This window comes from Neomonachus schauinslandi, chromosome 11, assembly GCF_002201575.2.
Source record: "Neomonachus schauinslandi chromosome 11, ASM220157v2, whole genome shotgun sequence".
Lineage (NCBI taxonomy): Eukaryota > Metazoa > Chordata > Mammalia > Carnivora > Phocidae > Neomonachus > Neomonachus schauinslandi.
This window is the reverse complement of record NC_058413.1, coordinates 24,781,203-24,797,405: the sequence shown is the minus strand read 5'-3', so window position 1 is coordinate 24,797,405 and position 16,203 is coordinate 24,781,203. Positions and strand designations below refer to the sequence as shown.

The window sequence follows — 16,203 nt, the reverse complement described above, 5'->3', positions numbered from 1 at the left end:
TTTCTCATATACAGTTTCATCAATATAGTTAATCCAAATGTATGATCCTCTTTGGGTTCAGCCAACTCCCTTCTGCTGACACGTTCCCACCCTGGAGTTAGGACACTCTGATCTCCGCACAAGTATGAACATGTGAGCGCTGGTGTGGAGTGATGGGGAGGACCCAGCCCTCCTATTCCATTCACTAACATTTAGGTCAGAGGTGGGCAGGGTCTTGGATGTTTCATGAAATGACTCTCATCCAACAAGCTTGGAAGCAAACGACTGCCAAGAAGCCCAGGGCCCACAATGGCTGACCCACTGGAACTGGAGGGCTTGAATTCTCAGAGTAGCTGAGCCTTGATTGTACCCCATTTGTCCCCATTTAGGCATTTTCTGTTGTTTTGTTTTAATCTTGGAGGAGGAACAAAACAGGTCAAACAAAAAATTCCCTGGTTAGTCTGTAGAACCAGGCGTGACCCTAATAGGTCTGTCTTCCCTGAAACCTTTCTGACTGAGCACTTCTCCACTTCTGCCCACCACTAGATCTGCTTGGTTGTAAGTAGGAAGCTGTGTCGGGTGGGGTGAAGCATCCTGACCTGACCACCCAAGCTCTCTTGTGCCCGCAGGCAAGACACTTAAATTTTCTGATTCCCAGTTTCCTCATCTGTGAAACACTCCTTAGAGCCCTTTGGGGATTAATCGTTACCAGATGTAAAGAATATGACAGTATCCACCAAGTACCAGCTCCCTTTTTCATTTCCAAATGATATTAGTGCATTTTTTTTTCACTCAAAGAAAGGCATTTGCATGATCATGAGGGGAGGCTGTCTCTATAATGATCATTTATAAAAAGACTGATCTCTAATGGTGGATTTCAGGCCTCAGAAACAAGCCCGAGAAGAGACGAGGTAATGTAGACACACAGGCAAGAGTAGCTCCACAATAACACCGTTTTGGGGGGTTCAAGGAGCCAAGAGGCAGAGGACTCAGGAAGCAAAAGTCACAGGGGAAGCACATTTCATTTCAACAGCTTCCTCTGCCTTTCTTCCTGTGTGGAAAGGCCCCTGGTTATCACACAGCAACCCTGTGGTGAAATTTAGTGCACATGTGTCGAGCTCCTACTGACCTTAAACTATTGCCAATGCCCTCATTTCCCTTTCGTCCTCTTCCCCACCAAAGCCCACCCCACTCCTTTGTCTCCTTCATCCCATTCCCTCCCAATCCTTCCACCCATAAACCAGCGCCGAATCTCAGCCACCATGACTGCCTTGTCAGAACAGACATTGTGAGAAAGCCTGCCCTGGGGGCCAGCACTGGCTCCCAGAACAACCGAGCTAACACGGAGGACCCACCACCACCCCCTGAGAGAGACTAGCAGAGACAGAGAAGAGGCTATTTCGCTTACCCTTCACCTTCCCACTAAAGGTATTTTCAGAGCATTTCTCTGGTAACGAAAGAACCAGTCAGGAAGATCCATGACCTTCCCTGTAGCCCTCCTGAGGAGTATAGACTATGTCCGGGGAGCCACTTCTATGTTCTAACCTAAACCTTAACAGCAGGCAAGCTCTGTGGAGAGGTCAGTCTTCCTTCTAGCTTGCCAGATGTCCTTCCCTTTAGTCATGTGCATGTTTCTCCCTTTGGAAGGGCGAAGGTAAGGGGAAGGAACTGTTGTTTTAGATGCAGGAAACTAAAGGGCATTAAAGATGGCTTCTGGCTCTTAAAATCTATGCCAATAGATGTCAGAAATATTACTACTGCCATGTGGAGCAGTTTTAAAAAATGTGCGGGCACTTTGGCTTTGGACCTCTGTGCCCCTGACATTGAACCCAACAGCATCCTCTAGCCCCTATTGCTTAGCTCCAAGACTGGACAGGAGGCATAGTGTATACCCCACAGAATATCAGAGACCGAGTGGGCCCTTAGCAAGGATCGATTCCCATCTCCCTATCGGGGACCATCTGGCTAGACTTGCCCTGTGAATGGGCAAGTGTCCTACATTATGAAAATGCCCTTCACTGGTAAATATACTGGGAAAGGTAGCTGGGCTATGTGGACACAGTCAAGTTCAAACTTCTCTGCATGGCCGTGCAGGCTATCCATTTTGTCCCACTTTTCACTAGTCCCTGCCTCCCACTCTGTGCTCCAGTATTACTAAATCCCACACTGTTTGCTGCCTCAGTGCCTTTGCACAGGCGGGCCTTGGCCTTGCCTGGAACGCCCTGTTCCCCCTTCCACCTACATCTACCTACTGGTTACAGTTCAGCTCAGCAATCACTGCCTTCAGAAGCTTGAATATGGCCATGATGAAGAACGCAGTGGCCTCCCAAACCAAGCCAAACTGGAGTCAAATCTCTCTTCACTCTCAAGTCACCTCAGTTTCTTCATCTATACACCAAGAGTAATAATACCAAACCTTCAGGTTTGTTAGAAAGGGGAAGATGAAAATGCTTGGTGCAATGGCTGGCACATGGTGCCCATGCAAATTCAGTTGCCATGTTCATTATTGCCTGATTCCTCCATTCCGCCCTTCTATCCTAGACTGGGACAGGTGCCTCTTTCTATCACTATCTTTTATGTGCATGCTACATTTTTTTTAAGATTTATTTCTTTATTTTCGAGTGAGGGTGAGAGCAAGAGAGAGAGAGAAAGAGAGAGAGCCCAGGCATGAGCGAGTAGCTGGAGGGGCAGAGGGAGAGGGAGAGAGAATCTCAAGCAAACTCCCCCATGAGCACAGAGCCTGACGTGGGCCTCAATCCCAGGACCCTGAGATCATGATGTGAGCCAAAATCAAGTGTCAGCCACTCACCCGGCTGTGCCACCCAGGCACCCCTATGTGAGATATTTTTAAATCTAGTATAACAAACATACGATAAAATGTACCCATGTTAAGTGCATGGTTTGATGAGGTTTGACAAACGTAGATACCTGTGCATACCTGTGCCTATGAAACATTGCTACCACCCCTAACGATTTCCTTGTGCCCCTTCCCAATGAGTCTCTTCACCCATCCAAGCCCAGGCAACCGCTGATCTCTTTCTATTGCTAAGATTATATTGCCTTTCCTGCAGCTTCACATAAATGGGATCATACCGCGCACACTGCTTTGTGCTTCGTTCATTCAGTATAATGTCCTGAGATCCCCCGCATGCATCAGTAGTGGGTTCCTTATTGCTATGCTTTTAACTTTGTAGTGTAATTTATCTGATGCCTCCACTAGACTGGGAGGTCCTCAGGATGCCTTTTTTGCCTTCAGTTCCCAATGAGGCGCTCAGTAAATGTTAGAGAGAAGGAGGGAGGGAGGGCAGAAGTTGTCATGGGGATTTGCGAAGACCTGGGCTGCAACCTTGCATCTTGTCCAGCCCAGGGAGGCAGGACTCACATCCCCAGCAGAGGCCCCTGGGCAAGCACTTACAGCAGCCAGTCCACGGCCACCAGCAGGCTGATGTCCTCCGTCGGCAGGCCCACAGCCGTCAGGATGAGGAGCATGGTGACGAGGCCCGCACTGGGAATGCTGGCTGCACCCACACTCGCCAGCGTGGCCGTGAGGCTGAGCGAACAGAGAAGACCGGGTCAGGGGAAGAGAAAGAGGACTTGGCCAAACCGTCCCTGGCAGGCAACTGTAAGCTCCAATTTCCCCAGCAGTCATAAAATTTCTTTTGTTTCTCAAAGAACAGAGAAATCCAGAGTGTGAAGAGACCCGGGAATTAGGGTCTCTACTCAACTGCGGTGGAAGTTTACAAATTCTTGGATTAGAGCCTTAGCCTCAGCAGGAGAGCCAATTAGCCTAATACATCACAGGGCTCCACGAAGGTAAGTGCGGCTCTCAAGCAGGCAAGGAAATAATAAAGAAGGAAAACAAATCACCCTAACCCTCCCATGGGAATACCACTGTATTCATTTCTGCTTATGCCTTTATGTCTCTGTGAGCCCCCAGAGACATCTGGACTCCGTGGCAAAAGTCTGAGGAAGCCACTGCCAATGTTAACATGAGAACTCAGAATAGCAAATATCCAGACCCGATTGAGTGGACATCAGGGGAACAAATCAACAGACTCCAAATGACATTAAGCTTCAGACGCCTGGACATTTCACCATGGACTGGAAAATACATTATTCAGAAAGAAGGCGCCAAGGGAAGATAATGAAATAACAGGTTTTCTTTCTGAGGCCTCTCATCATTCGCAATGCCAAGGGCACGCCCAACACCATTTTGAAGTTGTCTCTGGAAGAGGGTTTAATCTAGGGTTCGAGTGCCCTGTCTAGACACCAGGGGGTCTCTGTGGTCCAGCAGAGGGCGCCCAAACTGGTTTAACTGAGCCCAGACCGTTGTTGTGACCAAGCACAGAATCCTGGGTCTTACCATTGGGAGGGACCTGAATTTACCTAATCTTATGTATGAAGACAGGAAGGCCCTACGAGGTTCTATAGTTTGCACTGGTCTTTCCATACTGCCATCCTTCCAGATATAGGCCTGTCACCATCTGGACACCTTGCCTAGGTGGGATCGACAGAACCCATCTGCGCTATTCCCCTGCCCCCATAAATGTAGAGCTGGTGTCAAGGCTTAAAGAACTCCATTTTTCTTGGATCCTTCTGGGTCATAGGAGGTGATAGTATATAGTGGGTATCAATGAAGATTATGGAATGGAACAACCTGGATTCGAATCCCAGCTCTGTCACTTATTAACCACATGACTTTGAGCAACTTACTTAACCTCTTTGTGCCATGGTTTCCTTATCTTTAAGAAAGGGTCATCAGGAGCTAATAAATAAAAAGCACATAGAAGAGGCCTGGCACCTTGCAACCCCCCAGTAAATGTGAATTGTTATTCTTATCAGGAAATCTGGACAGGGTAAGGCTGCTTTGCAATAAAAACTTCTCTAAAGCCCCAAGAGTTGGACGGTGGGAATTCTCAGTCATTTCCCTGACATGGATAGAACACCAGGAAAGGGGGACTTCCCAAGTTCCAACGGTCATGGCCTCAGCCGTTTTATTTACAACATCAGTTGCTTCTGTTATGAGTCATTCTTACACATCCCTTTGCACTATGGCCACATGGTCTGGTCCCCCCCGGGCTGTGTGAGACAAAAGCCTATAAAGAGACTTCTTCTTAGCAGTTGGTCCCCCCACTCTTCCTTCACCCCAATTTATAGTCTCACCGTACCACGGGCGGAGTGTCCGGGTGAGTCTAAATCCTGTAACAGCTTCTTGGGGCAGTGATCGCCTCTCCATCTCTCTATACCTTTCCACTTTGCCCATCCTTCCGCTCCCTGGCTCACTTCTCTAGGGCTGTTCTTGGATGCTGTACAGGGTATTACACACACATTGTCCCAGCAGAGCCTCACAGTAACCCCGCAACGTACACATGGTTGTATCTGCTTTCCACGGGGGAAACCACGAATTGGACAGATGGAGAAACTTAGGGTCAAACAGCCGGACCGTCGTCTGCTGGGATCAGAATACTCATCTGCATGATTGCGATGCTCTGTGGGCCTGATGCTCCCCACCCCCGATCCCTCCAACACTGAATTAATCAACCCTGATCATGGGTCCGCGGTCCATCCTCCCGTCTCTTAAGTTTTCATCTAATGGTGTGAACTCAATGGGAAGTGTGGTTACCATCGGGGCCAAGAATTGAGGGACCAGAATCATCTTGCTTGGCTTCAAAAGAAGGGGTTTCATCTTTCGTTCGTCTCTGAGTTTTAAAGCAAAAGAAGTTGGTAGTCTCACATGCATTCCCTGACGATATGACTTAGAAGGCAGGATACCCGGGTCTGAAGCATGTTTTCCCCTGAGTGACACCATGGCACTCACTACATCACTGTCACATTTTTCTCTCATATTCTAGAAGTACTGAATTTTACTGAGCATCACTAATAGCAATACTACTAGTAGCTAACATTTGTTGACAGGTGACTATGTCCCAGGTACAATACTCCCAACCCCCTAGAATGTCCCCCAATATACCAATGAGGAAACTGAGGCTCCCCTACAGTACAGCTATGGACTGAGTTGTGTCCCCCCTACCAAATTCATTTGTTGAAGCCCTAATCTCCAATGTGATGGTGTTTGGAGGCAGGGCCTTTCAGGGGGTCGGGGGAGGGGGGGCGGGTAAGTACATCAGGAGTGTGGTGCCCTCATGACAGGATTAGTCCTCTTATCAGAGGAGACCTACGAGAGCTTGTTCACTCTCACTGCACACACCGAGGAAAGGCCAGGCGAGCAAACAGCAAGAAGGGCAATACTATCTAGGAAGAGGATAGTCACCAGGAACTGAATTTGCCAGCACGTTCATCTCGGACTTCCCAGGGTCCAGAACCCTGGTCTGTGGTATTCTGTCTCGGCAGCCTGAGCTAAGACAAGTACATTCCTCACAGGGTGGTTGTAAGGATTCGATAAATTAGTATAAGCAAGTTAAGTATGATCTTTAAAGTTTATGGAGAAACAATGTATTTTTAATGATCTCTTGGGAAAGCATTCTTCCTAAATTTCTTAAAGGATGAATACATATGGTAAAAATAGGTTTAGTAAAACGTATGGATCTATATTTGTGATTTCGTTGTAATAAAATGGTTTGTGTTGTATTGAGAAATCTCTTCCTTCCGGTATTTCATCATTTCTGCCATGACCCTCTGAAATGCTGAAGGGAACATATTTTAATGAAAGGAAAAGTGGATCCAGAGTCAGCCGCTGTCGGCCCCAGTTACAACCCTCCTGGATCATTAACGGGGCAGCCTTGCACAAACTACCCTGCCCCTGAAAGCCTATGCCTCCTCATCTATTAAATGGGCGTAGAAATAACTGCCTTGCACCATCACAGGATTGTTAAAAATCAAATAATACCAAATTTCCAAAGCAATTTCACATGTGCAATACAAACAGCAGGCCTAAGTATGAGCCTCCTTCTTTCCTGTCACAATATTTTCCCCTTGAGACTGCCAATAACTCCTCTTCTATGTTATTTTCTTCATCATTCTTCCACCAGGGGACCTGAAATTCAAGTAGCCCCATCAAATGGAGTTAGTGTGGAAGGGGGTAGGGCAAAAGGCCATTTTAGTGCCTCCCCAACCCACACTCCACTCACCTCACAGTCACAATCTGGCCTCCATCCAGGATAACACCATTCATCTGGGCAATAAAGATGGCGGCCACCGCTTCATAAAGGGCTGTACCGTCCATGTTGATGGTTGCTCCGACCGGGAGGACAAATCTGGTCACGCGCTTATCGATTCCCAGGTTTTCTTCCAGGCAACGGAAGGTAACAGGCAAAGTTCCGGCACTAAGGAACCAAGAGAGAAAGAGAGACAAGAGTTTATGTCCACTTTAGAGAAGCAAGACAAAACACAAACCGGAATGCCACCACAAAGTGTTTGTTCTTTTGCTCCAATCAAGCAATGTGACATGAAAAAGCAGTGTCTGGAGCCAAATTAAATACCAGCTGTTTGGAGTTTCAAGTTCAGTCTTATTAAGATGTTCATAGGCAGCAAACTCTTTTTGTTGGTTCTGGTTTTTGAGATCTACTTAGAGCTTTAAATCCTTTTTCCTTTGATCAGTGTTTCCCTCTTGTATTATATATTAAAGACCATTTGATTGCCCACATTAATTGAGCTGCAAAAAAAAAAAAAGTGTCAGAAAACAATGAGCTGTCAACAGTGAAATGGAATGGGGAATTTTTGAATGACCCATAATTTCATGCTAGAAACACTTTCCAACAAGATGACTACATGGGCTGCATCCAGTCTCTGGGAATTGCCCTGAGCTAATTTTGAGAATGCTGGACAAACATGTTAAACACCATTTAGCCTGAACCTGAGCTTCTAGCAATTCACTAGGGACCCTCACAGACAGTCCAACTCCCTGATACATGGTCATTGGCCAACTGTACAGTCTTTGCAACAACATAGAGCAAAAAGCATGTGCTCTGTAGCTAATCAAAGACCCGATGTGGATGGAGTGACTCCACCCCGACTCGTCCCAGGCCTGGTACAGGAATTCATGACCACATGACCCAGCCTCGAAGGCCAGAACCCCTGACATGTTCGTGTGTCTTCTAAATTAGGAAACCTGTAAGGATAAGTGTTGCTGACGGCCAAAATATTATTTCCATGTGGAGAGAGGCGCATGAGGGGGTAAGCGGATTGGCTTCAAAATTTAAGTAATATGGAAAGAAATGTAGAACACCCAAACTGCCATGTGAGTGCTTTGTGGTCCATTCTCTTTGGGGTTTGATTGTTTTGTTTTGTGTTTTGCTTTTGGGGGCTTTTTTCTGTTCAAACCTTAGCAAAGTGAATTGGGTGCAGACATACTTTTTCTATCAGGCATTGAGAGCCTTAGTCATGGTTCCCTCCTTCTACTAGTCAGAATTAGGGCTCCCGCCAAGCTTAACATAGACACTTGCCAGAGGTCTCAGTTTCTCAGAGAGTGGGAGAGAGAGCCATCAGCTTCAGAGAAGCTACTGAGAATGCAGATTCCAGGGCCTACTCAGAAACAGAAACCAGAAGCTCTAAACTTAGGGTCACCTAAGTCTGCATCTTCTTAAACCACTGACCCACAGGTTCCTAATAATAACCTTAGGGAAGCCAGAGTCATCTTATAGGAACATTCTTTGTGATTTCAGGTCAGGGGTCTCATGCCTCTTCCTTGGTCTTAGGTAGAAGAAATGAATGTTTGGAGACCTCTTGTACCTTGTATCTGGTTGGCTGTCCCAGATGTTTTAATGAGACTCCCCCACTCTACCCTTTCTTTGGACCCCTTTGAAGGGTCGGCAGGATACCATGACTTGTCTGAAATGGCAGCTGTGGTTGGTGGCTGGGATTCTAAATGGTATGAATCTGAGCATACTTCTGGGAGGACTGGAATATGTTGATTTTTATTATTGCATCCACTTTCCCACAATGTCATCAAGAGGTCTTCTGACAATTAAATAGACTGGAGAAAATAATTGGTAAATCATGAAAATATTCTCAAAATCATAGATACCCAACCAATCCAAACTGGGACTTGAAAATTTTAACTCTTTTCTGCCCATCCAACATTCTGACATTGTTTCTTTGGCTCCTGCCTCAGCGACCTAATGACAGTTTTCAAATATTGCATAATAACTAGCAGATACTTGACAGTCTTCTTTCTGTCTTTTTCCAGAGTAGTTTCAACAGCATGGACTGATGTCAGCAGGATGCATAGAGGTGAGTCCCAGGCTAGCCCCTTCCATCAATCCTCCCTGACACCAGCCTGTTGAGAAAAGGGAGTCAGTCCCTTCCACTCCCCCTTCAGTCGGGGTCCAAGGAAGTAGAAAGAATAATTAGCTGGCTGTACTGGGGCTTTGTGTTTTTTCCCTCTGGTCATAATGGCAGAGTTAGTTCTTAGTATGTGACTCATGCCACAAATTTTTCCTTAAGTGTGTTTTCTTTTAAAAATGAAATTCCACATCCCGGCAAAAGCCACAGTTTAACCGAAGACTAAAGTCGCTTGAAATACAGGGTGAGGAGGAGAAATGGGTCTAGCATTTGGGTTATCTGGCCAAGATCAGCATTTGTCTGATTTAAATATGAACTTGGGCCATCCATATGCCTTTGGGATTTACTTTGTCTAATTAAAGGTACTAGGATAACTGTCTAGACATTCAAAGGAAAGATAGTAATATTTTTGGAAGATTTAAAGATCAAAACCACAAAGGTATTGGAAGAAAATATAAAGTAATATTTTATCATTTTTGGTGGTGATGTTCCTGAGAAAAAAATCGAAATTCCAAATACTAAATGAAAATGCGGACAACTTCGATGATACGCAAATTAAAAACATCTAGGGACAAAAAGCACTGCAAATTTTCAAGACAAGTGTCAGGTGGAGAGGAACATCATTCACAACATGGGACACATGAGTTAATATTTTTATACATGAAGAGAGTTAAAGCCAATCAGGAATGGGCAAATTACCCAACAGGAATTGACCATCACAAACAATTCACAGGGGAGGATGGTCAATAAGAAGGCAAAGAGAGGGCGCCTGGGTGGCTCAGATGGTTAAGCGTCTGCCTTTGGCTCAGGTCATGATCCCAGGGTCCTGGGATCGAGTCCCGCATCGGGTTCCCTGCTCAGTGCAGAGCCTGCTTCTCCCTCTCCCTCTGCCATTCCCTCTGCTTGTGCTCTTCTGTCTATCCCTGTCAAATAAATAAATAATACCTTAAAAAAAAAAGAAGGCAAAGAGATGTTTCGCCTCACTAGTAATTAAAGAAATGCAAAATCAAGGAGATCATTTTTCACCAATAAGATTGGAAAGTATTAAAGTGACTGATAATATCCAGTGCTGGTGAGTAGGTGGGAAAAGGCAGACTCGCACACCAGTTAGTGGGGACATAAACTAACGGACTTTTCTGAGCAGCAAGCTGGTGGTATGTTTTCACACAGTTAGTGTGCTTACCATTGGACTGAGAAATTCCACTTCCATAAATTTATCCTGAAGGGATCATCAGACAAGCTTGCAGAGATGTATTTATAAGGATGCTTGTCACAGCCCTACTTCGTAAACACACTTTAAACGTACATCACAGGGTGGAGGTGGGTTTGCATTGTAGCACCCACAGTGTATTATTATGCCATTTAAAAATAGTAGGAAGATCTATATTGACAGAACTTTTATGATATGTTGACCAGTGAAAAATAGCAGTTTACAACATCTATAAATAGTACAAATTGGGAAAATATAGAACTATTAAGATTAACTAAAAGGGTTGCTATTAATTATCCCTGGGCAACAGAAGAACTGGTGATGTTCATCTTCTTCTTCGAAACTTTATTCACTGTCTGAACTTTTTCACAGTGAGCAAACACCACGCTCATAACCAGAAAACAAATCTAAAACTAAACATAATTGTTTTGGGGGGAAAAAAAAGATTTACTTTCTCTCCAAAGAGAAGGGGATATTTATGGATAGAGATACTTAACCATATGAAATCTATAAGACCAAGTAGGAAAAAGGAAATTTCAGGGTGTTTCCTTTCATCTTGGGAAACTGAACGCAGGGTCTAGATCCCAAGGATTATATATATCCTTAGCGTCTTCTGAAATCCCACATTCTACTAGTACCAAAATCTCATTGATGTGCAAGATGGAAATACGAATTTGGTTTCTCAGGTAGTCACCACTATTGGCCTGCTGGGTCACTTAAGGAAAAGCTGACTGCCTGCTCAGTAGCCTTGGGACCGCTGTCTCACTGTGTCACAGGGTGGCCACCTCACTCGCAAAGCATGGTCACAGGCTCAACAACAAGGACCCGCTACCTGTGATTCCAGAGACGATGCTGAGCTAGGGGCTGCAGAGTTTGATCGCCTTCCCGCCACCTGCTTCATGACCTCGGTCTTAGTTTCATGACCCTTAGTTTTGTGCAGAAATACAAATGACTAGGGCAAGCTGAAACAATAAAACTCTTTTAATCTTTGAAATTCTGAACTGCCACATGTTTCTTATGTACTTGTTTTTGTTTGTTTTTGCTAAATTCAGTCCAAGAAGATATCCAAAAAAAAATTTTTTTTCCCTCTGCATATCTCTGGAGTCCTCATTGGCTTCAGATGCCTGGCAACTTAGTTAATGAAGAAGGAACGGACTCTCAGTCAATGTCAAGTTGAATCGATGTCAACCTGATTTTCTCAAAATCAGTGGGGCAAAATGGTCCACTAGAGGTTCATGCAGAGGTCACAGACCTGACTGACTTCTGGTTTATTTTTTTTTTTAAATCTTACCTAACACGTTTACCATGAAAAATCTCACTTTTTCTACTTTTGAAAAACAACTCCAACAGAGCGGTGTTTTGTGATAGCATTTTTCAAATCACAGGTGGGAGAATTTCTTAAATAGCTTAACATCCTGTCATATCTTTTTGGGAAACATTTAAAATGAAACCAATGCTAGATATGGCGAATTAGGCATGCAGATTAACAGCATGCATTCATCTGGGAAATTTTTCTTTTTAAGATTTTATTTATTTATTTGACAGAGAGATAGAGAGAGAGCACAAGTAGGCAGAGTGGCAGGCAGAGGGAGAGGGAGAAGCAGGCTGTCCACTGAGCAGGGAGCCAGATGCGGGGCTCGATCCCAGGACCCCAGGATCCTGACCCGAGCCAGAGGTGGCCGCTTAACCGACCAAGCCACCCAGGCGCCCCTCGTCTGGGAAATTTAATATGAGGTATTTCCAGGACAGTTGCCTATTCACCAACACCAGCAAACATGTTCATCAGAAAGCTCTTAACTTCCTAGGAGCCAAAAATCCAAAGCATTTACCTTTTTCAGAAATATTTTAATAATACATGAAACACATTCTCACTGAACTTTATGATGAAAGCATTTTGCAAAGAGGAAGTGGCAGAGAGGGGAAAGGAATGAGCAGAGAGAAAGAAAGGTGATTTCTTGTATTCTCTACCTGGAAGCAGTACCCAGCGCAGTGATCCAAGCTTGGAAAATGCCAGCAAAAAAGGAGAAAGGGTTTTTCCTGGTGACTACAAAGTAAATCAAGGGGAGAAAGATGCCCCCATGGATGATGAGGCCCACAATCACCGTGATCATGTACATCCCCAGTTGCCTAGCAACCACTTCTAAGTCCTTGATTGCAATGATCTTTCCACAAATTAGGCAGGCGATACCCAGGGGAGAGTACCTGAAAAACATAAAACAAAAACAAAAAAACATTGAAGAGATCCTTATAGAATTCACAACTTATATCTGGGCCTTACATGTACCATAACCTGAGGAAAACCCTTCACATTTCTGTACCAAGAGTTTTGCTGGAGGAAGTCCTCGATATTCGACAGCTGTTCTCCTTCACTTCAGACTAACTGCACGATCGGAAATCTGTTCAGTGGATCTGGGGGCCCCTGCTCTGATGAAAAATCCAAAGGCGAGCCCTGTTGCTCAGGTGATTTTCAGTAATAGCAGACATTAGCTTTACCATCTCCCAGGTAAGCACCAAGCTTGAGAGGCACAGATGCTTCGAGAATCTTGTTTGGTTTCCCTGTTCCCCCCAACTCCATCCTTGAAAACTGGGAATCCATTTTGAGCTTCCCAGAAAGCTCATTAGCATTTCACCCAGCTATAAGCTGGTGTTGGTGAATTTGCTTTGTTTTTGCCTAGGATGATAGGAAGTTTATTAAAATATGAGAAAGAGAGAGACGGAGACTGAGAGAGACAGAGAAAGGAGACCTACCAAAACAAGAAAACCCTCTGAGCCAGAGAGTCCATTTAGAGAGATGTGGTTTTATTACTTCTACGTCTGAAAGTATCTCTTTCCATACTTGCTCTACCAGGAATGCTGGCTACCCTGCCCTGTGTCTCAGGCAATACAGTAAGACCTCTGCATACATCACCTCATTTCATTTTTACCACAACCCTGAAATCAAGGTATCATTATTCTTATTTGGCAAATGAGGAAATTGAGGTTCAGAAAAGTCAAGACCAGTCCAAGACCACAAAATCAGGAAGTAGAAGGAGAACAGTCTCAGCGCCTGTGACTCTCCAAGGGTTGTTTTCCTCTTACCCAGCCAAATCACTTTCCTTTAATGAGCAATCGGAGCTCTTTGTACATAGGCTGACAGTTTACCATATACCGATTTATTCTACGTAAACTTCTTTCATGCTTCTATCTTGTTATTGTTTGATCGGGAATTTGGAAACAGTTTACTGCTGTCCTCACAAGTGAGGGCACTAACTGTGCTCTCTCTCCTCTTGAGTGTATTTTTCCCATGTTGGGCAACATCCTTTTTTTATTGCCCAATCTGGTAGTGTTGGAGCATAAACTTGTTCAACCTGCGACACCTTCCGACTGAAATGAAAATGTTTGTGGGGAAGTTGATACCTTAGTAAGAATTATGAACTTATTTGAGAAAAAGACTGGGGGAAATGAAGTCCCAAGATAAGGCTCCCGGCTGGGGTAAGGGAATCAGCAAAGGGAGACAGACACCCAAGCCAGATTTGCTGGTTGTTTTTTGTCTGTTTGTTTTTGTTTTTTGCAGTTGTGTCTGAAGCAAGCAAGCCCTTTCTTGGGTAAAGAAAAGATGTGGGTAGAGGGTCCTGAGTGGCTCAGTCAGTTAAGCGTCTACCTTTGGCTCAGGTCCTGATCCCAGTGTCCTAGGACTGAACCCTGCATTGGGCTCCTGGCTCAGCCGGGAGCCTGCTTTTCCCTCTCCTTCTGCCTGCAGCTCCCCCTGCTTGTGTTTGTTCTCTCTCTCTCTCTCTCTCCCTCTGTCAAATAAATAAATAAAATCTTAAAAAAAAAAAAAAGAGGTGGGTAGAGGAGAGTTATATACACAATTACATAAGACATGGAGCTTGTCCAGCCACTTACCAGGTACATGACCCTGCAGTGACTTAATCCCATTTTATAGATGTGCAAGTCGAGGCTTAGGCTAACTCCAACCTCATGGGATTGCTGCAAGGATTGCATTTTTGAGCATGCATATGTATGCACTGTCAAAGTCCCGCCCCCGTCCCTGTCAGCACCATTCTGACTGCTGACCAAGGAATCCTGTGGTCACACATGTACACCATGTCCTCTCCCCCACCATGCTTAAAGAGCCAAGTCTGAGTTAATGTGGCTTTCTAAACCAGCTCATAGACTACTGTTGCCCAATGGCAGATGTTTTTATGAGCAAAATACTTTGTCAAGAGGAAGCTTCTGAAAGAGCTGATTTGTAAATGACAAGACTTAGTGAAGACCTTAGAATAACTCTCTTCCCTTATGAGCATCCAGCCTGTAGCCTCCATGTCTTTGAAGGCTGGCAGTGTCTGAGGGCTGTTTCCACAGGCATTAGGGAACTATGTCCTTAAACCCTTGGCTTTCTCACCATTTTACACTCTCCTGGTGTGCCCATGGTCACAACATCTCCTAGATCAGTGGGGTTGTCTCAGGGGCCAAGTCTTTGTGCCAGGAGGTTGTAAGTAATGAGTATAATACACCTTCCCATAAAGCCAACTAGCATTTATCTTCATAAACCAAGAGATCAATTCTTTTCCAAGTACAACCACCCTTTAAAGATGTCCAGAAAAACACAACTATGAGCTGTTCTGGGAGCCATTCAATTTTCCTGCTCTTCTGGAAACGCAATTTGCAGAATGGAGAAAAAGTATTTTCAAGACTCTTTGCCAAGCAAGACCAGCTATCCAGTCCCCCTGGAGAACCCATTTGAGCCACAGCCAAATGAATCAGAGAGAGGAAACATGTTACCTCCAGGCACTCAGCTTGCTGGGAGAAATATGAGTTCCCACTGTCAATGGAGAGTGTTACTCAAAGGCCAGAAGGTAGAGTGTCAGGGTAAATAAATAGGCAAGCAGGGACCTTAGTTAACCCAAACATCTTGGTCTCCAGAACGAGAATGAGCATTAATTCGGACAAGGAAAGAGGCTTTATCCTCTATGGTGCCTTTTAGGGCCATTACTTCCCTGCACCTGTTTTCAAAATGAGTAGCTTAAGCTTCCACTCAGGAGCTGGAGCTTCTGAACTCCTGGGTTTCTATATAATTATCTCACTGAAAATGACACTCCACGGAAAGGAAAAGGACAAATGCCCAAGATTCAAGGTTACCACGCAAAGCTTCTGAGTTGAAGCAAACAATCGAAGCCATAAGCCAAAGTGCATGAAGAGAGGGCTCCAGTAAGCTCCTGAAGCCAAATGGTACCCAGGAATCATTGGACCCATTTCTAAATTAGAAGGGCATGACTGCAGGGCAGGGAGAGAGAATACCTTCTACACTGTCCTTAGGCTACTTGTATCTGCAGCTCTGGGCACTGTGGCCAAAGCCACTGATTAATCTAGGACTGGCCTGTCAAGTCTTTTTCTTCCTGTTGCATCATCCATTCTTGCCTCCATCCACTTGGTACCTCTGTCCTTGTCATCTTCAGGTTCCCTCCCACCAAGTTGCCTTTCCCAAGACTGCTCTCCACTCCACCAACAAAAACTCATACACAGAATTTAACATACCCAGACCTCAGTATCTCTGTGCATTCATAGACACCAGCTTCAGAATCAACCTGGCCTGCTTGGTAACAACATGGATTCCCCAGGCCCACCACATATCTACTGAGTTAGAATTTCCTGGAGCTGGCCTAGGGGGCATTTATATTTTAAACAAGTTTAAAACCATCCATCCATCCAGTCATCTTTCTATCATCCATCCATCCATCCATTCCTGATGTGTTTGGAAACCAATGTTTGAAGGGATAAAATCTGCTCTACAA

The 16,203-nt window shown here is 44.9% G+C and overlaps 1 protein-coding gene across 1 annotated transcript in view; it reads right to left on the bottom strand.

The window, feature by feature from the left end:
- SLC1A2 (solute carrier family 1 member 2) overlaps nt 1–16,203 on the bottom strand; it is a 49,124-nt gene that overhangs the window by 13,220 nt on the left and 19,701 nt on the right. Inside the window, exons 6-8 of the mRNA XM_021684742.1 lie at nt 12,398–12,631; nt 7,068–7,262; nt 3,395–3,529 (exon numbers count right to left, since the gene is read on the bottom strand). Coding sequence (XP_021540417.1) covers nt 3,395–3,529; nt 7,068–7,262; nt 12,398–12,631 — 564 coding nt within the window. The remainder of the gene's footprint in view (nt 1–3,394; nt 3,530–7,067; nt 7,263–12,397; nt 12,632–16,203) is intronic.